We start from the raw sequence: 27,796 nt of genomic DNA, 5'->3' as shown, positions 1-27,796 counted from the left end.
TTGTTTTTTTTGGGGGGGGTATGTTTTTCTGTATATGAAATCCAGGATAGGTAAATCTACAGAGATAGTAACTCGATAAATAGTTTTTTGGAGGTATGGCAGGGGAAGTTTGGGAGAAATAAGGAGCTAATAAAAATGAGTACAGGAAAGAAAGAAATGTTCTAAAATTATTGTAATGATTATACAACTTTTTAATATGACTGAACTATTGAATTGTATGACATGTGAATTATATGCCAATAAATCTGTTAAGCACAAAAAATGGAAACAACCTATGCCCAACAGTGGAAGAATGTATAAATAAATTTTAGTACATACACACAATGGAATACTATGCATGGCTAAAGAGTAATGATAAAACTGAAATGCCTTATGAAATTCACAATAAAAAGTTTTTTAAAAAGCAGGTTCAGCATCATTCTCACTCGCTGTCACTGAGTCTATGCCCACTCGAAGTGACTCTATAGAACAGGGTGGAACAGCTCCTGTGAGTTTGTCAGACTAACTCTTTAAAAAAACCAGTTTTACTGGGACATAATCCATATATCATCCAATTCAATAGTTCAATCAAATGAAGAACAGTATAATCATTACCACAATCAATTTTAGAACATTGGCTTCTTTCTTACACGCTTTGTTATTAGCTCATTTCCTCCCAAGCTCCCCTGCCACACTCCCAAGGAATCATTAATCCAGTTACTATCTCTATAGATTCACCCATTCTGGATTACCTATACCAAAAAAACATACAGAAACCAAAATATAAAGAAACAAAAATGCCAATAACAATAACAAAATAAAATAGAGAAAAAGCCTCAATCTAAAAGAAAGCAGAAAATATTAAAAACTAGAACTTTGAAACGGGTCAAAAGGGAGATGAAATGATAAGGTGTTAAATTTTAACTTAACTGACTCTGCCGTCATCCACTTTCCAATGCACGCTGCATGATATCAGGGCTTTTCAAAGCCCTCAACTACGCTCAGAGGGGTTCACCAGAAGCTTATTCTCCATGTGGGCTCTGCGAATGGGTTTGTGCTTTCCACTGTGACTCATCGCCTTCTGCAAAGCTGGTGTTCGCAATCTAAACTCTGATACCATTCCCTCTTTGGGATTGGGAATATAGTATTTACAATGCTTGGATCATGCAGGCTGATGTGCGTCTTCCATGTGAATTTTCATACCTCACTTTAGTTTCTTCACGACACTTTGCTCTCCCATATTTTCAGTGATCTCTTCATGAGGATGTATCAAGCAGGGCGCTATGATAAGAACTAACTATTCCTAGATTGGGGCTAGAATTAGAGACTGTAACGCTTCATGGGGATAGAAAGCCTCATCTTTCTTCCAAGGAGTGGTTGGTAGTTTTGAACTGCTGACCCTGGCAGTTAGCAGCCCAACATGTAACAACCATACCACCAGGGTTCCTTTCACTAGTTATTAAGGAAATGAAAATCAAAACCACAATGCCATACCATTTCACATCCACTAGGATGAGTATAACCAGTTGGAATATTCATACAATGCTGATGAGAATGTAAAATGGTGTAGCTGTTTTGGAAAACAATTTGGCAGTTCTTTAGAAAGTTAAACACAAAATCACTATATAACCTTGCAATGTAAGAGAAATGAAACCATACGTTTACACAAAAACTTGGATGAACCTCAAAAACACTTTTAAGTGAAAGAATTCATAAAAATCACACGAGTGTCTGTCAAGATGATTCTGACTCACTGAAACACCATGCATTTTAAAGTAGAACCGGCAGTAATCTTTTGGAGGTAGAAAGACGCTAATTTTTAAAAAAAAGCATGCATATATAGATATACGTATGTATGTATGTATATATATATATATATATATATATATATATATAAAACATAGAGAGAGAAAGAGACAGAGACAGAGAGAGAGAGAGACAGAGAGAGAGACAGACAGAGAGAGAGACAGACAGAGAGACAGACAGAGAGAGAGACAGAGAGAACACAGAATCCTGGTCCCCCAAGCTTTGAGGATAACATTCCTGTTCAAAGCAGCTAATGCACAGAGAGGACCTTAGGGCCAGCCTCACCACAAGACACAACGTCCCTTACTGACCCAGAATGCTACAAGGACAACACCAGAGACACAGTTCGGGAACTGTGCCCAGTCTGACCCACACCAGGGCAAACACAAAAAGAGCGCAACAAAATAGTAAAGGGAGCAAAGCAATAAAGTCCCTAAGGAGTTCTGAAAATAGACTTCGGACTCAGGGGGCAGGGTTTGGCACTGCATCAGATCCAATCGGAAAACGTTCATAAGGGTCAGCAGACAGACTTGAAACTATTCATAGGCTATTTTTTCATGTCTCTAGAAAATAGGCAGGGCAAACAATCCAAGGAGAAAGCAATGGGAGTGATGGTTCAGGGGCAGAGGAGAGGAGAGGTGGGGGAAAGGGAGGGGCGAGCCAACAAACCCATCGACAATCCAACAAACAAGAGATCTAAAATCAAGGGTGAGGAGGGCATAGAATGCCTGGTGGGGGTTCAATCAATGGCACTGTAGCTGAGAGGAAGTACAGAGAGCCCAATGAAGGTCAAACATGAGAGTGGGACAGGAGGAAAGTAAAAGGAAAGAGAGGAAAAAACTAGGGCATAAAAGACATTTATAGAGGTATAAACATAGGCATGTACAAATGTAAATATATGTATAACAATAGGGATATAAGTTTATGTAGCAGATGGACACTGGGCCTCTACTCAAGTCCTCCCTCAATGCAAGAACACTTTGTTCTAATAACCTGGCATTCTGTGATGCTCACCTTCCTGACACGATCACTGAAGACAAAATGGGTGCCTAAGCTAATGTGGTGAAGAAAGCTGATGGTGGCTGGCTAGTACAAGATATAGCATCTGGGATCTTAAAGGCTTGAAGATAAACAGCAGTGAGGTACTTAGTTTATTGTGCCAAACTGGCCAATAAACACACGTGGGATTAATTGAAGGGCGGATGGATAAAGGGCTCAGTGAGCCTCGCCTTTCGAATTCTCGGGTTTCTTGTTCTCTGATGGTTGGACCAGGGTGCAGCTGCCTTAGACAGTGTCCTGCTTTAGCTGGCAAGGCTCACTTCCTGCAAGACATCCCTGAGGAGAAACCGCATGGACCTACCCTGATGCAGCCCTGGGTGCTAGAGCAGCCATGTGGAGACCCCTGCCAGTGCTGAGATGCTTACACATTCACTGACTCGGCTTTCCTCCTGCAGTTGGCATCATTGCATCTGTTTTGTGAGATGGAGCAGGACTTTGTGGATTGTTTTGGACATATGGGTTAATGTTGGACTTGTGGACTTGGGCAGCACTGGGTTGGGATGTTTTCTTGATGTGCACTTAACCTTTGTATAAAACTCTCTCTTATACATGAGTTTCTGTGGATTTGTTTCTCTAAAGTATCCACACAAACAGAAGCGGCCATCTAGCAGGGAAGCAACAAAGCCCACATGGCAGAAGCACACCAACCCGTGTGATCATGAGGTGTCCACAGGATCAGCTATCAGGCATCAGAAGACCCAAAACAACCATTTTGATGTGAATGAGGGGGTTGGAATGGAGACCCAAAGTCCATCTGTAGACAACTGGACATCCCCTCGCAGAAGGGTCACAAGGAAGGGACAAGCCAGCCAGGGTGCAGTATAGCACCAACGAAACACACAATGCTTCCTCCTCCCACAATCATGACCCCAGTTCCATCTTACAAATCTGGCTAGACCAGAGCATATACACTGGTACAGATAAGAGCTCTAAACACACAGAATCCAGGACAGATAAATCCCTCAGGACCAATGATGAGAGTAGTGATAACATGAAGGTAAAGGGAAGGTGGAAGGAGAAGGGGGTGAAAAGGGGAACCGATTGCAATGATCGATGTACACCCTCCCCCTTCTCCCAGGGGGATGAACAACAGAAATATGGGTGAAGAGAGACAGCGCACTGTGTAAAATAGGAACATAAAAATAATTTATAAATAATCAAGGGTTCATGTGGGTGGGAGGGGAAAAAAGAGGAGTGGATACCAAGGGCTCAAGTAGAAAGAAAATGTTTTGGAAATGATGATGGTAACATAGGTACAAATGTGCTTGATACAATTGAGGTGTGGATTGTTAGAAGAGCTGTAAGAGCTCCCAATAAAATGATTTCTTTTTAAAAAGCTAGTGTATAATTCCATTTATGTAAAATCTCGAAAATGGGTTACTGGTTGCTTAGGGCTAGAAGAACAAGCACTGGTGGTATAGTGAGCTAAGCAATGATCTGCTAACTGCAAGGTCACTGGGTCAAACGGACCACCTGCTCCGGTAAAGAGTTGCAGGCTTAAACCCTGGGAGCAGTTCTACTCTGTCCTAAAGGGTCACTCTGAGTGGGAATAAGCTCATTGGCAGTGGATGGCGAGTGACGGCTGCAAAGGGGATTTAATGAGGAGTTCATGGGTATGGGGTTTCTTTTGTAGATAGATATAAATATTCTAATAAAAAGTATTGTGGGGATGTTTGCATAATTCTGAATATACTAAAAACCACTGAAGTCACCATTTGAATGGATAAAATATATCTCATTAAAGTTATAACAGAAAGATGGAAGCAATAACAATGTATGAATGATGATAGGAATTACCTTGTAGCGGGGGTGGCAACTGCTGATGCAGGAGAGAGAGGATAACATTGCTAGGATGATGTCCTTGAATAAGTAAGAGGGCTAAGATCTAGTGCCAAAGTAGAGTGACTGAATGTTGACGGTTTTTCCATAATAGAGAAAGCAGCAGAATAAGCTAATTGAATTGTTTGGTAGGTAGATGTGGTGGTGGAAATCTGTGAAAGTTTTCTTTGGATGGTTTTAATTTTCCAGTCAAGCATGAAGCCAGAGAGTAAGAATGGGAAGGGAGGTGTTGGAGATTTAAGGAAAGAAAAGGGCATGAAATAGTAATTTCAAAAACATCCAAAAGCTGCAGTAGAACTAGTGAACAGTATTAAGGGTCCAGCTGAAGTCCGTGTTCATAGATCTCAAATAAGACCCAAAATAAGACTGTGACTTTTTTTCCAGCTATGTTGAGCTGTGTGGGCCCAGGCACAAATATGACCAAGGTTGGGATTTTACTTCGTGTGTATGCTGAAGTGACAGAGGAAGGGGTCAGGGAAGTGAAGCTGTGTGCAAAAGAATGATTATAATAATGGAAAATGGAATCTAAAATTATTAAAAGAACATGAAAATATGGTGAATTTTGGTGTGGTTATTGGAGTTCTAGAAGGAGTGAAGTAGAAGGATAGGCTAATGGGGCAACACAGACTAGATAAAGCTAAGACTATTGGAGTAGGTTCGATGAGGTAAGGTTGAAGGGTAAGATTATCGTAGGGAAGCAGATCACAGAATTGAGAGAACATTGGAATGATTACTTATGAGAATTAAAAAATCATCAGAGAGGGTGACAATAAGGTAGAAGTTAGTCTTCTAGGAATGAGAACTGATGGGGCAAATGTGCTATAACAGAGAGGTAGTTGATGGTACAGCATGTCTTGATATTTAAAATAGGGTGTTTACTATTTATATAAATTCAAAGTCTTCATTCTTAAATGACTAACTAACTAATTACAAAGGACTAAAGAGTAACTACAGTGGAGGAACCTAACAGACACTTACCATCTTAACCAAGCTGTCAAAGTGAACCAAACCCGTATTGTGGCAAATTGATGCCATGTGCCTTCTGATACGAAACACTTGAAGATACAACTCTTCTGTTGTATTTTGCCAAAAATGCAAAAGAAATGTAATTGCATGGAAACATCAGACAAACACAAAATAAAAAATAACCTATAAAGTAATTGGCCAGGAGTCTGCAAAAATATCAAAGTCATGAAAGACAAAGAAAGGTTGAAGAACTCTCCCAGAGTAAATGGAACGTGAGCTACTGGATTGGATCCTAGAACTGAAAAAATTTATACATGGAAACACTGGTGAAACCTGCATAAATTATGCACATTTGTCAACAATCTTAGCTAAATACTTATTTCTAACGTTAATTTCCTGAGTTTGATCACTGAACTATTGTTACATAATTTGTTTACATTTGGGGAATCTAAGTGCTGGATATGTGAGAATTCTTTGCATTATTTTCACAACTTTTTTGTAAGTCTGCAATTATTTTATTTTTTCTGATATTATTTTAAATAAAATGTTTAAACTTCTAAAATATATGTTTATTTAAGAAGAACACGAAAATAGCTAGAAAAGACAATTAGGAATACCTACCCTCTACCCTGCCAGCCTCCTGGTAAGAGAGGCATGTTGGGCAGCTGACACAAAGAGGACTCAGAGCACAGTGGTTCTCAATGTCCCTCATGCCGCCACCCTTTCATACAGTTCCTCACGCGCTGACCCCCCGCCCCAACCATCACATTATTTTCATTGCTACTTCCTGTCATTTTGCTACTGCTATGAATTCGGCAACCCCTGTGATAGGGCCATTCAACCTCCAAAGGGGTCAAGACCCACAGGTTGAAAACCGATGACTCAGAGGTTTCTCATTGAGGACTGGGAGAAGTCCAGGGCAATCAGGGAGCATTGTTGACCATCACAGTAATAGAAGAGTGGGTTTTTAATGACAGTTGGTGGGCCTGGTTGAGGAATGCTCAGCATACTGCAATGCACAAGACAGCCTGGCACAGCAGAAAACTATCACACACTCAACTTTAGTATGCCCTACCAAACAATCATGTAGACAGATTTATTCATTTATAAAAGATTTATTCACTTGACAAATAAGTATTGAGAGAGGCAACTATGTGCCAAGGTAATAAGGATACATCATGGAGATAACTCTAAATAGCAAATGTAATGAAGAGATAAATGATATATTCTTTAATAAGGTGAATAGTACTGTGGAAAAATTAAAACCAAAAGAAGCCCCAACCCCACTGTCATTAAGTCCCTTCTGATCCCACAGAGCAGCATTTCCTGGACAGCACTGGAACCATCCAGGGCAACTACAGAAGCAAATATCTACCCTCTGTTCTAGATTATGGACTATAGCATGAACGTTTTTAATTGCCAGGGGAGGTGTTGAGTAAAGTTTTTCTGAAAAGGGGACAGTAGGCCCAATAAGTTTGGGAACCTATATCATAAAGGCTGTAAATCGTCAGAGGTCAGACAGTTTCATTTTCTCCTACAGATCAGCTGGTGAGATTGACACGGATAGCAATCCAATGCTCATCCCACAGCACCACCAAGGCTCTCTTGGAAAGCATCAGAGCCGGGTAAATGCTAGAGGAGGATTGCAATTTTAAATAAGGTGGTTGTGGTAGGCTTCACTGAAAAAGTGACAGGCCTGAAACAGTCAAGGCGTGGTGAGCCTTACAGATATTTGGGGCATGAGCCTTATACATATGTGCAGTTGCTTCTGTCATAGGACACAGGAGAACTGCCCCATTGCGTTTCTAAGGCCAAGCACTTTAATCCATGGACCACCAGGACTCCTAAGAATATTTTAGGTAGGGGGAATAGTCTAGTGAAAAAGGCCCTGAGATAGAAATGTGACTACTCTGTTAAAATAACATTAAAGAAGATAGTGTGGGTAGAATAAGCAAGAAGGAAAGTGGTGGAAGATAAGGTCAGAGAGAACTAGATCTTGGATTGTTAAATATATGCTGACTTTTCTACAAATTAAATAGCATATAAATGAAAGAAGGGTACACTTGTTTCTTTAGAACTATACGAGGAATTGTTCATCATTTAGAAAAATCACATTCTTGGCTTTTAAGGCACCAATCAACAAAAAATTCACGGATCAAACAAACAGCCATCTAAGTGAGGCATCAACTAAGTCCACATGGTAGAAGCACACTAGCCAATGTGATCCAAGGACATTAAATAATGTAATCCAAATCTCAAGAAGGGAATGCTATCAGAGCTGAAATTGTGAACACATGATCTGCAGAAGACTGTGGATGACAGGGGAAGCCCAAAATCCATTTGCAAGTCCACACATGGATTAAGCCTCTGGTGAATCCCTTCTGATGCTAAGTGAGGGATTTGTGTAGACCTGTCATCAGACAGAGAGCACTGCAAAGTCAACTGTGGCAGATGCAGGTAGGCCAAAATGTACTATCTTATCATTTGCTCTTCTTTTTTTGACCCATTTTAAAGCTGTTTACATTTTTAAACATGATTTTATTTGGGGCTCTTAGAGCTCTTATAACATTCTATATAGCAATTGTTTCAAGAATATTTGTACATCTGTTGCCATCATCTTTTTCTAAACATTTACTTGCTATTTGAGTCCTTGATATCAGCTCCTCCTTTTTTCCCTTCCTCCCCTCCAAGTTTTGTTGTTTTTTTTTAAGTGAAGGGGAAATATATGGTGAATCCCTTCTGACCATGGATTAGGGATTTGAATAGCCTTGCTAACATGCAGAATGCATTGAAAAGTGGATTGTTAAGGGGAAAAGAAAAGTGGATTGTTGCAGATGCAGTCAGGTTGAACTTTAGCACTCTATATCATTGGTTCTCCCTTATAATCCATCTAAATTTGTTCTAGTTTTTAATATTTGTTTTCTTTTCAACTGAGGTCTTCTTTGTTTTACTTTGCTATTCTTGTCTTTGTTTGTTTGTTTTTAAGTATATGAAATCCAGGATAGGCAAATCCATAGAGACAGTAACTGGATTAATTGTTCCTTGGGAGGATGACAGGGGAAGTTACCGGGGAAATGAGGAGCACTTAAGAACAATGAGTGCAAGAATGAAGAAAATGTTCTAAAACTATGGTGCTGATTGAACAGCTCTTCTTGATGTGACTGAACTATCAAATTGTATGATATGTGAACTATATACCAATAAAACTGTTAGGGAAAGAAAGTTCATGGAAAAATTCCATTATCTTTCAATTCCATTTCCCCACCAAGTTTTAGAAGCACCCTCCTATGTCTAGATACACAGGTACAAGTATCATTATCATCAAGAACATTTCATTGTGTTCAAGACTATTCCATTGTTATTTCTAATGGAGTCATGTCTGAGTCTTCACATATTAATACATTTACTGCATTATTATAAGGCATTTTATTTAGTTCTCCTTTACATTATGACTAGAGCACTATATTGATTTGCAGGGAATTCGATGTGTATATTCTATTATCTATGCTCTTCGTTTCCGAATAGTATTATGGGGTTTCAAAATATACAATATAAAATGGATGGGTCTAATAGACATGGCACAAATGAACAACAATAACAAAACGAAAGGACTAGGTCACAAGCCAGAGTTAAAACAGAAGGGAATTTGCTGATGATCAGAAGGCCTGGTTGAAAGGTACAAACAAGAGGATGCCCGGGGCATATGAAGACACAACCCCGGGTTTCTTGTGCTGTCTACCTTTCAACAAAGTTAGATGGGAAACAAAGAGCTCTTTGAGATCAGAAGCAACTCAAGGCTAGACTCCATAGTCCCAAATGTCCTCAGGTCAAGCTCATTTTTAGAAATAATACCCCACAAATGGGGGAGCTATGAGTAAGCATCACCTCTAGGACAGTGAGCTGTGAACCTCTACAGGAGGACCCCTGGTGGTAGAATGGTCAGTGTTTGGCTTTGATCCACAAAATCCACAGTTGGAAACCACCAGCTCTGGGAGAAAGATGGGTCTTTCTACACCCATGAATAATTATAGTCTCAGAAACTCACAGGGGCAGTTGTACCCTGTCCTATAGGGATGCTATGAGTTGGAATAGACTCGATGGCAGTGAGGGTGGTTAAGAGATAGGTAGACAGAGAGAAAGCAAACACGGAGATGAAGAGAGATGATATTTTTTATCAGGACTATTACTACTTACTGAGATTTTTCTAGTGAACAAGAGCTCGGTAAAGTGATGTACATGTTCTGAGATGTTAAAGACTCTTATTTGACAGATAGGCGGTCTTGTGGTGACGTGGGTTACTCCCACAGGTCAGCAGTTTGAAACCACCAGTTGCTCCACAGAAAATGAAGTTTGCTGCTGTCATAGAGATTCACAGTGGGAACCCCAAAGGCATAGTCTACTTGGTACAATAAGGTCACTACGAGTCACAATTGACTTGGTATTGAGTTTTAAAAATTTTATTTGACAAAAAAATTTTTATTTGACACATGAGGAAACTGAGGCCTAGAGGGGTGAGGTGGATTGCTGAAGGTCTCTTGGTGGGTTTTAACTGGTCAGATCAGGATTCAGTCTCCTACAGTCAATCTCAGAAACGGAGACGGGCAGAAAGATGGAGACAGAGAGATGGGGTGACACAAGGAGCGAACGGGGCAAATGAAGAGCTATAGGCATACAGACAGCGCAGCACACTTGCAGAGAGCACTTTGCCAAGAGAATGGGGCAGGGACGGGGCAGTGGCTCCGTGTGGAGGGAACTGCAGGGTACTTACCTGGGGCCAAGGGCGCATTCATTCTATCTCCACCGTCAGCACGATTCTCTCTCCGCAACCAGCTGATCTAGGGTTGAGAGGATGCCCAGGTGAAGGCTCGCCTAGGCCCGGACCCGCCTGTGCTCCGCCCTAGATCCCACCCCTCCCCCATCCTCCTATTGGTCTTTACAGCTTCTCACCAACACCTCAGGTCGCCAGCGCCGGCGCCGCAGCCCGAGGCCGCCGACCGGATCCCGTGAACACGCTGGGTGCGCACTTCAGCGGGCCCCAAGGCGGACTGGGTTACAGACCTCACCACTAGCTCCGGAGGGCTCTATGCTTCCCATTGGAGGAGTGACCTTCTGTCTTCCCTGGATTGGCTGCAATTGGAAGCACTATGTTCACCTAGTAGGAAAGCCAGCCGGAATCCAAGCTGAAGAAAACTCCGCCCCTTGAGAGTCTTTGATTGGTTCACAAGCAAAGTCCTTCCACAAGATTGGCTAGAAAAATATTCATTGCCCTCGCCCGCTTATTGGACTGGGCTTGGAGAGGTTAGTTGGGTGTGAAGCCCAAACCTAGACCTGGTGCAAGCAAACCAGATATCACGGACTGCTAGAGGGTTACTCTCCATAGATAAACCCCAAAACGACAAGTTGGGCTCCTAACTGCAAAGTCACCCGTGGGAATCAACCAGCTGCCCCGGTAAGAAAGATGAAACTTCCTGCTCCTGTAAAGATTTACAGCTTTAGAAACCCAGGAGCAGTTTTACTCAGTCCTATAAGGTTGCTATGAATCAAAACAGATTGGATGGCAATGATTTGGGGGCTTTTGGGTCAGTTTGTTCCGTGAAAAGGCAGGACCCTGTCCTTAATTTCCCATATCGTGCCCTCATTTTCCCATACCTCAAAACACAACAGCTGGAATTTGAATCGAGTCATTTGCCTAAAGTTAGCAGAGTTCCTAGCTCCATAACATCTAGGATGGAGAATCAAGTGGTTCATAGGGATTTGTCCAGCCACAATACAGTTAATATTCTTTGCTAACACCATAATCCAAATACATAAATTCTTCTTTGGCCTTCCTTATTCACTGTCCAACTTTCACATGCAAATGAAGCAATTGAAAATACCATGGCTTGGGTCAGGAACACAATCCTCAAAATGCCATCCTTGCTCTTCAAAACTTTAAAAAGGGTCTTGTGCAGCAGATTTGTCTAGTGCAATATGTTGCCTTAAAAAAAAAAGAGACTAGGCCAAGGCATACTATAGCACCGATGAAACACTCAATATTCCTCTGGTTCTTCTTCACCCCCCACCATCATGAGCCAAGTCCTGCCTGTCAGTTCTGGCTAGACCGGAGCATGCACATTAGTACAGATAAGAGCCCACACACATACGAAATCCAGGTCAGATAAAGCCCTCAGGAACAGAAATAGGAGTAATGATTCCAGGAGGGTAGGGGGAAGGTGGGGGGAGGAAGGGAGGAAAGGGGAGCTGATTGCAATGATCGATGCATAACCCCCACCCCTATCCCCAGGGGTATGAACAACAGAAACGTGGGTGAAGGGAGAGAGTGATCAGTGTAAGATATGAAAACAATAATAATAATTTATCATTTATCTAGGGGTCATGAGGATGGGGGGGGCTGATACCAGGGGCTCAAATAGTAAACATTTATAAAGTGATGATGGCAACATATGTACAAATATGCTTGGTATAATTTGATGTGTGGAATGTTATAAGAGTACTCATAAAGTGATTTTTTAAAACATTTTATTAGGGGCTCATACAACTCTTATCATAATCCATACATATACATACATCAATTGTATAAAACACATCTGTACATTCTTTGCCCTAATCATTTTCTTTTTTTTCTTTTTTTCCCTTTTCTTTTTTTTACATTTTATTAGGGGCTCATACAACTCTTATCACAATCCATTCACATACATTCACCAATTGTATAAAGCACATCCGCACATTCCCTGCCCCCATCATTCTCAAAGCATTTGCTCTCCACTTAAGCCCTTTGCATCAGGTCCTCTTTTTTCCCCCCTCCCTCCCCGCTCCCCCCTCCCTCATGTGCCCTTGGTATTTTATACATTGTTATTTTGTCATATCTTGCCCTATCCGGAGTCTCCCTTCCCCCCCTTCTCTGCCATCCATCTACCAGGGAGGAGGTCACATGTGGATCCTTGTAATCAGTTCCCCCTTTCCAACCCATTCACCCTCCACTCATAAAGTGATTTTTTAAGTATACTTTTGTGCCATGAGAAACCCTGTTTTTTAAGTCAGGATTAATATTGAATTTTTAACAAAACTCTGGTGTATATTCCAAACCACTGAAGATTTACAACAAGATTATGGGAATGTTGCCCCACAGTAATTTATAGATGGATCAACCAGGAAGACCTCAAAAATGAGCCAGGGAAGGGGAAACCGTAAACCTCAATGAACACAGAAGCTAGGGCTGAAGTCCTTAAGCTTAAGCTAGTGGAAGAAGATTGTAGAATTGCCCTTGCATGATAGCTCCTGATGTTGGCATCTCACATGGTTTGGCCTTTTCAATTTTAAGTTCACGTATTGGCCTCGGCAAGCTTTCTGCTTAATGGGTGCCAAAAGCATTGCATGAAGTTCAGCTAGCTCAAATAGCTGATCTGTCCTTTGATATTTTAAGCAAGATCAATGATAATGAAACTATTTTATGGAACGAATTGTAATTGAGATGACTATTAGATTTATCAATATGATAGAGCAAAACCCAAACAGCGCAGTAACGTCTGTGGATATCTGCTGGAAAGTTTAATTCAAGGTAGAAAGGCCAACTCAGAAGGTTCTGGCCTTGTATTTTGTAATTCCAACCTTGATAGATTTTCTCAAAGGACACAGGATGATCTTGGGATGTTTATTAGGAAGGAGTCTTAAGAAAATTGAAAACTACATTGGTGAGGAAAGACCAGGTAAGTTGCACTGAGGAATTTTTCCCCATTATGACAATATCAAGGACAGCAAGGGTTGTCCTACCACAATTTCTGTCAACATCCACCCTACAGCCCTGATCTTGCTGCTTCAGACTTCTTTTTGTTCCCCAAGCTCAAAGAAAAATGTAAAGGAACACCTTTTAAGTTCCCTGAGGATGTCAACATTGCTGTTTTGCCTTGGTATAAATCAGAGTGCAGAATTCTTTGAGGGAGAGTTAGAGAAATGGACATACTGTTTTCAGTAGAGTTTAGATTTAGATGAAAGCTACGCCGAAAAGCAATAGCTTCATATTTTAATTTTTGTTCAATAAAAAGTTACACGATTTTGTAGCAATATTCTTGACTTAACCTTGTATATCCTTCTTAAGGGTACTGTTTACTTTGGTGAAATTGTGCTCACTACACCCATATTCACTGATACTTTCCCCACAGCCTCAAATAAGGAGTACCTACAATACAGGGACCGATTTCCAATCCATTCCCCATCCTCAAACTCAAACTCACTGCTATCGAGTATATTCTGACTCACAGAGATCCTGTTTCAGCTTTCTCCCAAGAACTGTTGTTCCCGAGGTTAGCAGCCCAAATGCAGAACCCACTACGCTACCAGGGCTTCTACCTGATGAATAGTGATCTCTATACGTATCTGTTCTTGTCTTTGTATAAAATTCGTTTCATACAATAGCTGTGCTTATGGGATTGACTTATTTCACACAACATTGCATCCTCCAGGCCCATCCATGTTATGATGTTTCCCAAACTCGTTATTTTTTATGGTTCCATAGTACTCCATTTTACGTACATACTGGTAATACATTTTGATTATCCATTCATCTGTTGATGGGCATTTAGGTTGTTTCCATGCTTTTACCATTAGAAATAATGCTGGAATAAGCATGAGCTTGTAACAAATGAAATTCTTTAAGAAAATGGCTCAAACTAATAATTATGTGTCCATACATAGGGTTCTACAGACCTTCATCTGAGTCCAGTACAGAATTTGGAGATGTCCCATACATTTGGGTGGGAATTTTTTTACATTTTAAAGTTCATTTTCTGATCATTGAAATTTAGCATTTAAAAATATTGAATGCAATATTCAAAACTGCCATAATAGTAGTTGTATTTGGAACTTGTCACCAATAGAAGTCATAGAGATTTTATAAAAGAATTGATGTACTTTAATTATGGTATTGATGAAGAATATTTACTATGCTATTGACTGCCAGAAGAAAGCTCAAACCTGTTATAGAAGAAGTAATCCAGAATGTGAGGATCATGAGTTTGTATCACCTTCTAAAAAAACAATTTTATTGGGACATAATCCACATATCAGCCAATTCAATAACTCAAGTACACCATTGAGAGTTGTACAATCATTACCACAATCAATTTTAGAATATTTTCTTCTTTCTGGTACTGCTGTTTTAGTGCCCTATTTCCCCCGAACCACCCCTGCAAAACCATTAATCCAGTTATTGTTTTTATAGATTTACCCAGCGTGGATTTCATATACTGAAAACATACAAAATCAAAGAAACAAAAACATCTAACAATAACAACAAAATAAAACAGAGAAAATCCTCAGTTGAAAAGAGAGCAGAAAATATTAAACACTAGAGCTTTAAAATGGGCCCAAAGGGATCAAATGATAAGGTGTTGAATTTTAACCTAACTACATCTGCCATAATCCACTTTGCAATGCACTCCGCATGATAGTGAGGTGTGGTAGTCACGCAATTTCATGTCAATTTGATAAAAGAATGAAGGGGTGGACTCTAGTCTGTCAATGGTCACAGTCTGATTGATCCCTCCTTGTGGGCGTGGCCTTCTCAGGATTCTGGGAACTACTCTCTTAATTCTGCCATCAGAAGAGGTGAGCCTCGGCTATTCGCACGAGCCTTGTTAGTGCTCAGTATCCTGTGCACACGCTTTGCAAACGACAGAGCCATGAGTCTGACATCCAATTCCGGCGTACGAGTTGAATGGATCGCAGCAGTGACCATCGCTGCGGGGACAGCTGCAATTGGTTATCTAGCTTACAAGAGATTTTATGTTAAAGATCATCGCCAAAAAGCCATGGTAAATCTTCACATCCAGAAAGACAACCCCAAGGTGGTACACGCTTTCGACATGGAGGACTTGGGCAATAAAGCCGTGTACTGCCGTTGCTGGAGATCCAAAAAGTTCCCATTCTGTGACGGAGCTCACACGAAACACAACGAGGAGACTGGAGACAACGTGGGACCTCTGATCATTAAGAAAAAAGAAACTTAATGGCCACTTCTGATGCTGCCACCCAACCTGTCAATGTTCCCCGGTTATTTCATTAGAATGAATACCACTTCTGTTTAATTCACAGCCCCTGGTTTCTAATGTGGTACAACACATCGTAAACTACAGCTTTTACATTCACGGCATCTGCCTTACTTGGTGAAACATCGTGGTGCACATTTGTTGAGTCAGAAAAAGGAAAACACACACACACACACACAAAAGAAGAGGTGAGCCTCACTCTCTCCCTGCTTCACTTCCCTGTTAAAAAGCCACATGGAGCCAGGCTGATGGCAACCAGAACCCTGGAGATGCGTCCACTGCCATTGGTTCCACAGGACTTTCCACCCACCAGCTGGTGATCTTCCTGTATGCGGTGTCATTGCATGTGCTGTGTGAGTCTGAAGAGGAATTTATGGACTAGTATCAGACATACGGGTTAATATTAGACTTATGGATTTGATCTGGACTGGGCTGGGATGTTTTCGTAATATACAATTGCTCTTTGATATAAAGCTCTCTCTTACACACATGTAAATGCCCCAGGATTTGTTTCTCGAGTCAACCCGACCTAACACACAGGCTATTCAACTTTCTAGTCTGTATTCAGAAGAGATTCACTAGAGGCTAAATCCATGTGTATTTCCCCTTCACGGATGCAACTTTTAAATGGGTCAAAAAGGGAGTAGGGGTGGTGTCAGATAAGCTGTTGCATTTTAATCTAGTTCTATCTAGTATATTTGTCTCTACAGTACTTTCTCTTTGAAAGCAGGACTAGTCACATTCCTTGACTGTAATCAGAGGTGATTCACTAGAGGCTAAATCTATATGTGGACATTGCAGCCAGAGTGGGGGATTCCACTGTCATCCACAGCCTCTGCAAACCTGGTATTCATAATTTAAGCTCTCTTATCATTCCCTCTTTTGGATTTGGATTATATTATTTACAGTTCTTAGATCACACAAGCTGGTGTGCTTCTTATATGTGGACTTAACTGAACCTTTAAGACCTCAGACACAATTTTTCCTGATAGTTGGGCACCATCTAGTTTCTTCACCACACTTTGCTATAGCACCCATATCTTCAGTGATCTCTTCATGAGGTTGAGCATTTGACAGGGCCATGTCATAAGAACAAATTGTTAGGTTGGGGCTAGAATTCATTGCAAGCCCCAAATTCATTCATGCATCTATGGTTTATATGTTTCTGGTTCACTTTAGAGACATCATTGTGATGATATGTTAGAGAACAATATTGAGCATCCCAGGTGAGGGAGGGGCATCACTTATGTCATCAAGTCAATGCTGACTCATAGTGACCCTATAGTTCAGAGTAGAACTGCCCCTGAGTTTTTGAGCCTTCAAACCTTCAAAGGAATAGAAAGTTTCATCCTTCCCCAGCAGAGCTGGCTGGTGGTTTCAAACAGCTGACCTTTCAGTTAGGAGCCCAATGAGTAACCAGTATGCACTGATAGTCATTAGTTTAGCTAATGGTATAGAATTTAAAACACTGTTGAGAAAAAGAAAATTATATGAGTGCAGGGCAGATATGAATCACAATACATGAATTGTTGATTTGTACAGATTAAAGTCTTAAGGGACTGGAGACTATTTATACTAACAATAGCTTTGGGTAATAGGGTAAATAGCATGGACATAGTCCTGACTACACATCCTTTTAGTTTTTTCTTTAAAGTCTCAGAAAATGGGGTCCCTTCCCTTTGGTCTTCAGAAAAAAAACTGTATTTTGGAGCTGAATTTTACCTTAGACTTCCTAGTACTACCCTTCTTTTTGGAGGCCCAGGCTAGGTAGCTCCTGAAAACATACACTGAGGAGTGACAGTAGAGGGAACAAGTACCAAAGAATATCCTCTTCTCTTACACCTCAGTCCAGTAAACGAGCACCCTAACCAACTAGATTAGAGGCTCCTAACTGGCATTCCCTGAGGATTGGAAGCCTATGACAGGATACATGAAGAGGGCCCTCAAATGTCAGGATGAGGGGTTGAACATTTGATTATTTGGGGACAAATAGGAATCCTAGAAGAACAAATGAAAGTCAGGCTTCAGAGCCCTACTTCAAGACTAGACTCCATCTCAGGATCAAGTGGCTTCTCTTAGGCTCATCCCCAAGCATCGGTCCAAATTTATAGAAGGTGAAACAGAGGCCTGCTAGATCCTTTTGCCAGATTTCTCTCTTCCTGGCCTATTCTAGGGTCTTTCCGTGCTACTCCCTCTTCCCCTCCACTTCAGCTCATGCTACTTTGAAATGACTCCATATGTTTCTCTCTCTTCTCTCTGAGCAAGATGCTTTAGGGTTTGGCCTTGTGATGTCTGGCCGTGAGGTACTGTGCTACCTTGGTCAAGATATCCCCTTTCGAGAACACTGTCTCCTCTATTTACCTCTGAGAATGTGATTCAAGGCTAGAACTAGAAACATGAATGCTCTTTCCTTAACGTTTATCAGAGTCATGAAAAGTAGTATTACATTAGCATGACAGTTTCACAGAGGAAATCATGAGAGAGGAGAGACCTTACCAAACTCCTTTCTAGCCTTCTCTTCCCATAGTTGAATCCAATATTCCCACCTGCTAAAAGGTGAAGAAATGGCATGGGAGACATATCTGACCGCCTCTGGCTACAGAAGGGAGAAGTATCCAATTGCACACTAGCCCAAGGCCAATTGTCACAAGGTAGAGATCAGACATGCCTCCACCCTTCATCCTTCGTTATTCTATTTGCTTTTCTCCTGGGTTCGATCCATTTCAATGGCCATGCAGAAATCACAATAATACTCAGGATGATGGAGGTTTATTAGGGTAGCTAACAGGTTATAAAATGGTAAGGATAAGGCTCTTTTGTCAGCAGCGCCTCTTCTCAGTCATGCTGGCAGGTCCTTGGCTTCTTACCCACGTGGTACCTTAGTCTCTGCCTCCATGGGTCACTGCTTCTCAGATCTGCCTCATGGTCTCAATGCTTCAACCTCTGGTGCCTCTGCTGCCTCAGCCACTTTAGGCAGGGATCTTGCATAGGATCCTCTGGTGACTCTTCTTTCTTGTCATGGGTTCCTCTCTTCCTGCTTCTGAGATAGCTCACTTATATATCCAGTAGAATGGCAAAACTGACCGATGCCCTCTAGTAGTATTTCACACACCCCATTTGTATACCCGCAACAAATCATCTGGTAGGAATTACAAAGACATGGATAGAAAAGCCCTACCAAGTAATTTCAGTTTACCACAAAATTGCTCATAGACAAATATCTCATACAGAATTCCAATTAATTTATTTTAATGCTCTCCACCAAGAAGGTGGAGCATGCACTGTGCTTTATGGCTTCCTTCCAAATAGTATAGTATAGTGTAGTATAGTGTAGTGTTGTATAGTATAGTATAGTATAGTATAGCATAGCTTGGGGGAGGAGGAATTATTTTACAGTGGAGAAACCTGACAAACACTACCTCAGCCAGGTGAACAGGGTTAATAAGCAGCGAATAATCATGATGTTGTTGAGAATGATGTTTTATCTCTGATCTTCCTCTAAAAAAATCTATAACCCCAGTTATGAGAAAAAACCTCAAATAAATCCCAATTGAGGGACAACTACAAAATACTACACAGGAGCGCTGGTGGCATAGTGGGTTTACATATTGGGCTACTAATTGCAAAGCCAGCAGTTCAAAGCACCAGCCATTATGACTCGCAAGGAGCAGTTCCACTTTGTCCTCTAGGGTCACTATGAGTGGGCATCGACTAAATGGCAGTGAGTTTTTTGTTGGTTGACGAAATACCTCACAAAAACAAACAAATGCACTGCCATTTAGTTGATGCTCAGTCGTGACACAATAGGATAGGGTAGAACTGAGCCCGTGGGTTTCCTAGACCATAACTCTTTAGAGTAGAAAACCTCATTTTTCTTCCACAGAGCAGCTGGTGGTTTCAAACTGCTGAACTTGAGTTTATCAGCCCAATGCATAACCCACCACACCACCAGGGCTCTACAATAATGCACTAAAAACAAAAATGAAGCAACCAACAACGCCACGCTCATATTCCTTCTCACCATGTCAGTCTCAACTGAAGCACGGCATCAACTTCCTTACTACTCTCTGTCCCTCCATTTTACAGACGAACCTTAGTTTTATGGAAAGTATTCTATAAAATGCAAATATGACCGTTATCTGAAGTCTTCCAGAAAAATATGGGTGTTGGAAGGAAATTTTACGTGTATTGTAGAAATCTATGGGAGGCTAGGAAGGGGTGAAGGAAAATGCTCCCCCCTCGGGCCCCCAAATAGCTTTCAGAAAGAATCTGGGAGATATTTCTGTTGTCCATTGAAATAAAGTTATGATATAAATGTGAAACAACCCTTTCAAGGACTACAAGATAAAGCCTGCCTTTCAGATGACCGGCTTCCTCACTTTCCCTGTAACTCTAGTCTGTGCGCACACAAGCGATCAGGGCCAGAGTTGTCTTTTTCTGCCATCCCAGGTTTCCCTGGGTCTCTTCTTTAGGGCTGTTGTGAAGGCTAGCTAGATCAATTATCTTTATCTCTTACATGTGGATGAGAAAAAAACGGATTTCTCTGGCTTCGACCACGCCCAGCTTGCATTTAAGCCCGAGGAAAAATGTGACGCACAATAAATGGTAAGGTGAATCATTAAAAACATGAAAGCGCTACTGCGTAGGCAGCCACTTGTACGCATGCGCCAGAGGTTAGGGTTTTCCTCTGCATCAAATCCCTTGGCGGCAGCAGGAGGCGGTTCCCTCAGCTTCGCCTTGTGATTGGCTAAGGCAATCCGCATTGGTGGGACTCACCAGCCCCACAGCGGGGCGGAGTTTTCCCAGGGCAGCCAAACCCCCAGCAAACGGAATCTTCCAGTCTTTGCAACTGGGGCGGCTACACATGGGGCTGTGAGAACAGGAAATGGCCGTAGAGGGCGGCATACAGGGCGGGCGGGACAAAAGACAGAAGCGGCACTCTGAATTTGCTTGGAACTTTATTAGGATCATTAGGGTTAACAGAGAACAAGGTGGGGCTTCTAGAAGGAGGGCTGGTAAACATGGCTTTGGTGAAGTGGCCTCCCACGCACACACAACAAGGAGGCCGACTAATCGTAAGTGTGGGATGAAGCAGGGAGACAGGCTTGAAGTTGCAGAATGGCAGAAGAGCAGAGCCACCCACTAAGTCCCTAAAGCCCCAGTGCAGCTTTGACTATGGCCACATTGGCCCTCACCATTTCAGGATCAGGAAAATCTATATAGCTCGGGGCGGGCGGTGGCTGGGTCAGCAATAACTAGGTTTAGGAGATAGAGGGGTCCTGGCAAAGGCAACACAATAAATACGTTTAGCTGTGCACAGAAGCCTAATGGAGGGGGTAAAGGAAGGAAGAAGTGCCCTTTCCCTCTGCCCTCAAAAGAACTACAATAACTAAACCAGAATAATTCACTTTAAACCCGTGTACGACATCAGTCACTCCATAAGTGCAATGTGGGGCCATGCGGCCCTAGCTGAGGGCAGGGAAAGTAAGGAAAGGTGGGGAGAATGCAGATTCCTCCCATCAAGGGTAAGGCTCCCCGCCCCCCGCCCCCCGCCCCCCCCCACACACACACCCGTTTCTCCTACTTTCCAGGGATAACCCACGAGTTTGGGGTCTGAAACACTTCCCCCATATCGTAGTCTTCTTCACTTCCAGCCTCATCAGAGTCAAAGCTGTCCTCTTCTTGCTCACTGCCTACAGAGTGGGAAGGGGGACAAAGGGAAATGGAGGAGAACAGTTAAAATGAGCAGGTATTTATCACTCTAGTATAAGGTGACCAGACGTCCCGATTTTTAACAATTTGTCCCGCGTCCCGCGGCATTTAAAAAAAAGCCCCAATTTTTGGGAAGAATGCACAAGCTAGGGTATACGGTTTTCGGCTGCCATGTGACTATTTCGCCAGGATATGAGTTTTATCAATGGTGTCCCGCTTTACCAACGTTAAAATCTGGTCACCTTACTCTAGTAGAGAACAGAGCCCATAGCCAGGGCTTTTGGCTGTGTGGGACTACTTGCTAAGTGCCTTTGCATGCCACAAGCAGCCAAGAGTGTCTATAGAGCCAAGAGAGTGGGAGAGAGGGTGGGGTTCCTTACTCCTGTCAAGAGACGGGCTCATCTTTGAAGCAGCTCTCTCCCCTCTATGCGTTATTCACAGTGCCTTTTCCTATATGCCCCACCCCTGCCCCTAAAGAAAACCAGTGCCAAATCCCAGAATGGATAGGTCTTCCCAGCTCTTCCACCTCCAAGGGCCTACCTCTTCCTTGTATAAAGGCAAGTTCTAGCATCCTTGCCTAACCTCTGCTATTAGCTTCCCTCCCCTACAATTTTGTCCCCATTGTCTTATTCTCTGCTGTTTCCCCTTTCTCCTGTGAGTTGGCTTCGCTGATGCCCTGAAATGATTCTCACCAAGGTCAGAAATTATTTATTTAGCCCCCACACCAATGGATACCCTTGTTTTTATTTTACTTGACCTTTCAGCAGCAATTGGCATTGAATGAAATGTTTCAATGACCTGGTTCTCCGATCTCTGCCCAATCACAGCCTGTTTCCTCGTCTGTAAAATGGGGATAACAGTACCGACCTCATTTAAGAGTTGTTGTGAGGAGTAAATGAGTTAAAACATGAAAAGCACTTAAAAGAGTGACTGGCACCTAGGAAGCATGTCATTATTGTTAATTGGATCCATAATTCTCACTATCCCTTCAATGTTAGTGGCTTTAAGGACAGGATTCTACACTGGCTGGTTATCTCCTTTCTTTACAATATCTAAGTCTCTACTTCATTCCGGGACATAGATATCAACCACCTGCTTCTGAGCTGCCTAAACCTAGATGTCCCCAAACCCTTTAAGCTTTCACATTACTCCATCTACCCTTCTAATCCCACCACACCACTCCCCAGCCCAGGAAATGCCATTTCCTTTCATCAGTCATCCAGGTCTGAAACAAACCTGCGAGTTCCCTGAAATCCACTTTCCCCACCAATGCCCACATGCAAACTTACCTCAGCACTCCGCAAAGCGTGTTTTCTGGTGAACAGTGAATAATAGCTTCTGTGATCAAAGAAATGCTGGGTTCCAAAGTAAAATATTCTCAGTACCTTTGTGTTAATGTACATGAACTCCACAAAGGAAATTATTGTGTGCATTATTTCCCCCAGCATATATGGCCACTTTTGTGAGAAATAGCTTTCAGAACTAGTGAAGGGTTCTTGTATTATGTATTTTCAACCTTCTAGGTCCTTGTTCATGTGATCCTTTCTTCTAAAGAATACTCTATAATATTTCTCAGTACGGATGCAGCTTCAAATTGAAATGCTATTTATTTTTTTTCTAGTTTCCCCCTTTCCCCGCTTCAGGTGAATTTGCTGCTCCCTTGTCAGGCCTCAAAGAGTGCACTGTTCACTTCACCTCCACATATCTGCTTCCAACCAAACTTGAGACGTCCCCAAAAGCCAAAGCTGGTATAGAGTGTGCTCATTTGCGATGTGATTGCCACCATTTCCCTCTACGTGGGTGTATGCGTGGGTAGGCATGCTTGTGTGCAAACTGCCCTTTTAGTTTTCCACGCACTGTCTCTTAACTCTCCATCTATTCCTCATTTGTCTTTGCGGTGTCACAACCTCTTTACTCGCCACCTGAACTGAAATGTTTCCTTGGTTTTATTACATGTGTAAGTTGACTGGTCCCTGACCTTTCTTTTAAAAGCTGCGTAGAATGCTGTTGCTTGGCTCTACAAGAACAGATTATGTCCATGCCTTGATACCTCTGACAATCTTTCTGAGAGCGGAGGGGAGACAGGAAAGGGTCTAGCTCACCTTCCTCGCTGCATTCCTCCTCTTCTTCTGAGAAGTCCTCCACCTCGAGCTCATCTTCATTCAGATTGTTGCTATGATCTTGATCCTGGTCAGGGTCTTCCAGACCCTTCTCATAGCCTTCGCTATCTTCATCATCATCGTCATCACTGCTCTCATTGTCACCTTCATTGCCATCGTCGTCACTGCCCTCACTGTCACCTTCATTGCCATCATCTTCATCATCACTGCCCTCAACGTCTCCTTCATTGTCACTATCGCAGCTGCCCTGGTTACTGCTATTGATCTGGCTGTCACATTCAGGACTCTCGTCATTGCTATTGGGGTGCTTGTTGCTGTCATCAACATTCTCTTCATCATCAGAGCTCCCATAATTGTTCTGAGGATTCTCATTGTGACATGCGTTCTTGTTATTGTCTTCAGGGTTCTCACTGTTGTCATCAGGGCTCTCATCATTGGCACTCTCATTGTCGTCAGTGGTCTCAAAGTCGTCATCAGTGGTCACATTGTCAGGACTCTCATTATGGTTAGGGTTCTCGTTGTAGCAGAGACTCTCACTGATGTCACTTATCTCGCTGTCGGTGGTGTCGAAATAGTCGGTGGTCTCCATGAAGTCAGAGATTTTGATGTCAGAAATATTTTCATTATCAGTGGTCACATCACTGTCTGAGGTCTCGCTGATGTCTCTCACTGCTTGATAATCATCAGAATCTTCCAGGATCATCACTTCACATTCGTCCTTGGTATTACTGTGGGGGAGACTGGGGCTGAGTAGAGGAGCGTATGTGTCTTTGGAGGTGGGAAGGGGTAGGAAAGGTACACCCAGGGAAGGCACCACCCCAAGTAGTAACTGAGGTGCCTGTGGGCTGCAGGGATGAGATTGGGGTGGGAGAATGCCATTTCTATACTATGGAAAACCTTAGGCCAATCACACCCATTTCTGGGCATTATTCCTCAACTTAGAAAACACATTGGGCTGGGTGATTGCAAAGGTCCCGTTGGGCTCTATAAACCTCTGCCACACTAACCTAGTATTTTCCTGATTCCTAACGAACCGCTGCTAAGCTACCTCCATTACCTTTCCTGGTCTTGCTTCCTTCTGTTTGACCTGTATCTCTCTTCTCCCAACATGTAGTAGCGTAGAGGATCGACCCACAGGTCATTCTTGATAATCTGTTGAAAGAAAGGGACATGGGGAGAATGAAGGCACAGTATAAGCCCCCCACCCCCCGCACTCCCAATTCCCCAGGTGTAAGCTTAGCAAGGCCTTTTCTGCCAGTGCCAGGCTGGACCCTACCTCAGCAATCCTGTCCGCGTCTGGGAGGCTATGGTTTGCGAACCAGTTGAAGAAGCTGTTGGTCTGGTTCCTGTTATTTTGGACTTGGGGTTCCTGGCCTCGGTGCCAGCGGATTGGAGTCGAGTGAGACACCAGTCGACCTAGGGGGAATGGAAACTATGAAGAGGGGACTGAACAAGAAGATGGACCTGTCCTGGGACCACCTCTTACCTGAATGGTTATGTTGGAACTCTTTGACAATAACCATGTTTGTAAAGTAGGGATTTGTCTGGAAGTACAGCTTCATTCTGTATCCCATGGAGACATGTCTCAGATCCTGTACCTGATTAGGGTGGGGGGTAATAGTAGAATCTGCCACATCACGACACCTCCCACCGAACCCCCTCAACTCCACGGACCAGATTCCTTGCCTGGTCCTACTCCCATATATATTCCTTTGGCCTACCTGCAGGTTGGTCAAGTAGCAGAAAATGTCTTCATCACGTTGGTTGATCAAGATTGAAATTTTGGGGTGGTTGAGAAACTGATGAGGAGAGCAGTTTAGGTCAAGGATTGACTATTCAACGAAGCGGGTAAAGCTGAAGACAGACTGGGGAAATAGGATTCTGCCTGAGTTCATATATTTGGAGCACGTGGGCCTTGGGACATGCATGACCTGTCTGTTTATTCCCATGACACTATCTGTGTGGGGAGAGCCTGTATCTGTGGACTATCAAATGTTTGTTAGGTGGCTTGGCCATAGTTCATATAATCGCTGTGTGTCTGGGTCCTAAGAAGGCTAGACCAATGTGCTGGGACAGCATGTTCAGTAATGCTACACATATGCTTGCCATGCTCCCACAATGTCGGATTCACAAGGTCTGTGCTCAAACATTCCTGGTTTGGGTACTGAGGTCTTATAGACACAAAATGCTGTGTCTATGAGCTGAGGGCTCGTGGTCACATACTACGATAGATGGACACTGAGGTCCTATTCCACAAAATGCCACGTGTAGGTACTGAAGGCATTTGTTCACATGCTACTACAGGTCTTTGTGATGAGAACATATGTCTAGGTGACGTAGTATCTCTGGTTATTAAGAGCCGTGACCATGTGAACCTGTGTTTGTGTGCTAGAGACCTATGATCATGTGATCTTGTATATCTGTATGCTGGGAACCTGTATCCATATTCTATGTGTTTGGGTGCTAAGAATCTGTGATTGTGTGCTATTTCCTATAAAATGTCAAGGGTCTGTATCCACTTAGCCCTCTCTCAGGATAGTAATCCCATGTGTTAACATGTTGCATTATACATGTTTGTCCCCAGAGATGAGCTTAGTAAATACTAATGGTGACTGGGATTGCTCCCATCCTTCCCTTTTCTTCATTTAACTGTGATCTCTCCATGCCCAGTCTTTCCCTCTTCTGACTCGGTTGTCCTTATATCCCACTTCCCTCCAATGTGTTATATTCTGGCTAGGATTGGGATCTCCAGTGTCTACGCAGACCTAGACTTATAGATCATACATGACACAATCTTTGGGATTGTTTTGGTTTTGCTATATGAATTTCCTTTCCCTCTACCTCACCGTCTCTGAGGTAATTTATCTTCTATGTACCCCTCCCATTCTTCTTTTGCCATCTCTGATCCCATTTTTTTGGTGCGTGCCACATATCCCTCTCCTGTCCTTGTCCTTTCATTGCTGCAGTACCTTTTCTTCTTCCCCCTTTGCAATCGGTGCTTCAAATGCTAGGCTGGGTGGCCCTCTCCCCCATCTATACTCTCGCTTCTTTGTTTGACCCCCTTCCTTCCATCTGCCTTCCTCCAGACCACGTCATTTTTTCTGAGGGTGAGCCCTCCCCATACGCTTTCATCCTGTCCCTCCCCCACCCCCTTCCCCGTCATGGCTCCCAGCCCACGAGTATTGATGACAAGGATACTGCTTTAATCCAGAAGCCTGGGATTCGCTGGATGATGAGGTTTCTGTGCTCCAGGAAGGGTCTTCGAATCTGAATGAATTTGCGCTTGAGACGGAGAAAGGCCTTGCCTGCCTTCATGTTCACTGCCTCTAGGTCTAGTTGAATATCCTCCAGGGCCTCCAAAATGTACTCCATCCGCTGGGCATTCCTCTCGTTACTTTCCTTCTTCATCTTTCTCCGCTTCCTTCTCTTCCGCCTCTTCTCACCGTGCATTTCTTCCTCATATTCTTCCACTATGATGACAGCCTCCTCCTTCCACTTTGGGCTAGCCAATCTCTGGGGCCGCCACCCCCACACGCTACAGGTTTCTAGGGCCTTCTCCTCAGCAAAGCTACTAGGCCCAGTAACCTGAAAGCCGATTTCTAGATTTTCCCCAGAAGCCTCGGAAGTCGAGAGTGCTCCCAGGCTTTCTGTGGGAGGAGGTGTGGCCCCCCCATACCCTGAGTCAATGGCAGGCTCCCAGCCGGGGCTCCCAGCACCCAGGGTGAAGTACGCGCGGATTCCTCCCTCCTCCAAAATAACATAGGGTGGTGGCGGGGGCAGAGTGGGGCCCAGCCTCCCCCCCCTCATGTCAGCCAGCACCTGTGCCGCCTCGGTTTCTTCCCGGAGCCGCGGGCGCTGCAGAGGCGGAAGCGGCGGCATCTGCAGGAGCGGCGGCGGCGGCGGCAGGTCACACTGAGGGAGGTCAGGGCTGCTCCTGCGGCGCGTCTTGACCGGAGGCTCCTCGTCTGGGCGGTCCGTCATGACGGCGATCGCACAGGTCAGGGAATCGCACTCGCCCTTTCGCTTTGCACCCGGGCACCGCAGCCTAGGCCCCAGCCGCAGCGGAGCTGCAGCACCTTACGCGATCAGGTCGCCGCCACCTCCTAGCTCTGGCGTTCTTCCCACGGATGCCACCAGACTCCCACCGCGCCTAGCGCCAGCGTCTGGGCTCCTCCCCGGCACGTGGGCTCCGTTCCGCCTTGCTATTGGCTGCCGGCCGCCCACGGCGGCCCTCCCCGGACTCCGGCGCCCTCTGAAGCAATCTGCTTGCCA

General features: G+C 43.4%; 2 protein-coding genes and 1 pseudogene across 3 annotated transcripts in view; 1 reads left to right on the top strand and 2 right to left on the bottom strand.

Moving 5' to 3' along the window:
• The window catches only part of KANTR (KANTR integral membrane protein), a 35,492-nt gene extending 24,731 nt beyond the window's left edge, over positions 1 to 10,761 (bottom strand). Inside the window, exons 1-2 of the mRNA XM_075538692.1 lie at positions 10,597 to 10,761; positions 10,418 to 10,484 (exon numbers count right to left, since the gene is read on the bottom strand). The gene's annotated coding sequence lies outside the window, so the exon portion shown is untranslated. The remainder of the gene's footprint in view (positions 1 to 10,417; positions 10,485 to 10,596) is intronic.
• Positions 10,762 to 15,267: 4,506 nt separating this feature from the next.
• LOC142433140 (CDGSH iron-sulfur domain-containing protein 1 pseudogene) lies at positions 15,268 to 15,827 on the top strand (annotated as a pseudogene).
• Positions 15,828 to 21,243: 5,416 nt separating this feature from the next.
• On the bottom strand, positions 21,244 to 27,679 carry TSPYL2 (TSPY like 2). 2 transcript variants are annotated; one of them, XM_075538277.1, is made up of 8 exons: positions 26,723 to 27,679; positions 25,246 to 25,323; positions 25,011 to 25,122; positions 24,801 to 24,940; positions 24,582 to 24,676; positions 23,507 to 24,252; positions 22,162 to 22,244; positions 21,261 to 21,385 (listed from the first exon to the last, which is right to left on the bottom strand). In XM_075538277.1, the coding sequence occupies exons 1-7, from the start codon at positions 27,503 to 27,505 to the stop codon at positions 22,195 to 22,197; spliced, it is 2,004 nt and encodes a 667-aa protein (XP_075394392.1). In that variant the 5' UTR covers positions 27,506 to 27,679; the 3' UTR covers positions 21,261 to 21,385; positions 22,162 to 22,194. The 2 variants fall into 2 exon arrangements, with proteins under 2 accessions (XP_075394390.1, XP_075394392.1); XM_075538275.1 differs by lacking the exon at positions 22,162 to 22,244 and having other exon boundaries at positions 21,244 to 21,385; positions 26,723 to 27,678.
• Between the last annotated feature and the right edge of the window lie 117 nt (positions 27,680 to 27,796).

The sequence above is a fragment of the Tenrec ecaudatus genome, chromosome X, assembly GCF_050624435.1.
Source record: "Tenrec ecaudatus isolate mTenEca1 chromosome X, mTenEca1.hap1, whole genome shotgun sequence".
Taxonomy (NCBI): domain Eukaryota; kingdom Metazoa; phylum Chordata; class Mammalia; order Afrosoricida; family Tenrecidae; genus Tenrec; species Tenrec ecaudatus.
The sequence above is the reverse complement of the archived record's forward strand: the minus strand, read 5'-3'. Positions and strand labels throughout refer to the sequence as shown.

Coding starts and splice junctions, on each gene's coding strand:
- TSPYL2 (XM_075538275.1), bottom strand. CDS start 27,505: ATGACGGACCGCCCAGACGAGGAGCCTCCGGTCAAGACGCGCCGCAGG. Junction 25,324..26,722: donor CAGGCTTCTGGATTAAAGCA/GTATCCTTGTCA, acceptor TCTCCTCATCAG/TTTCTCAACCACCCCAAAAT. Junction 21,386..23,506: donor GGAGGAATGCAGCGAGGAAG/GTGAGCTAGACC, acceptor CCCACTCTGTAG/GCAGTGAGCAAGAAGAGGAC.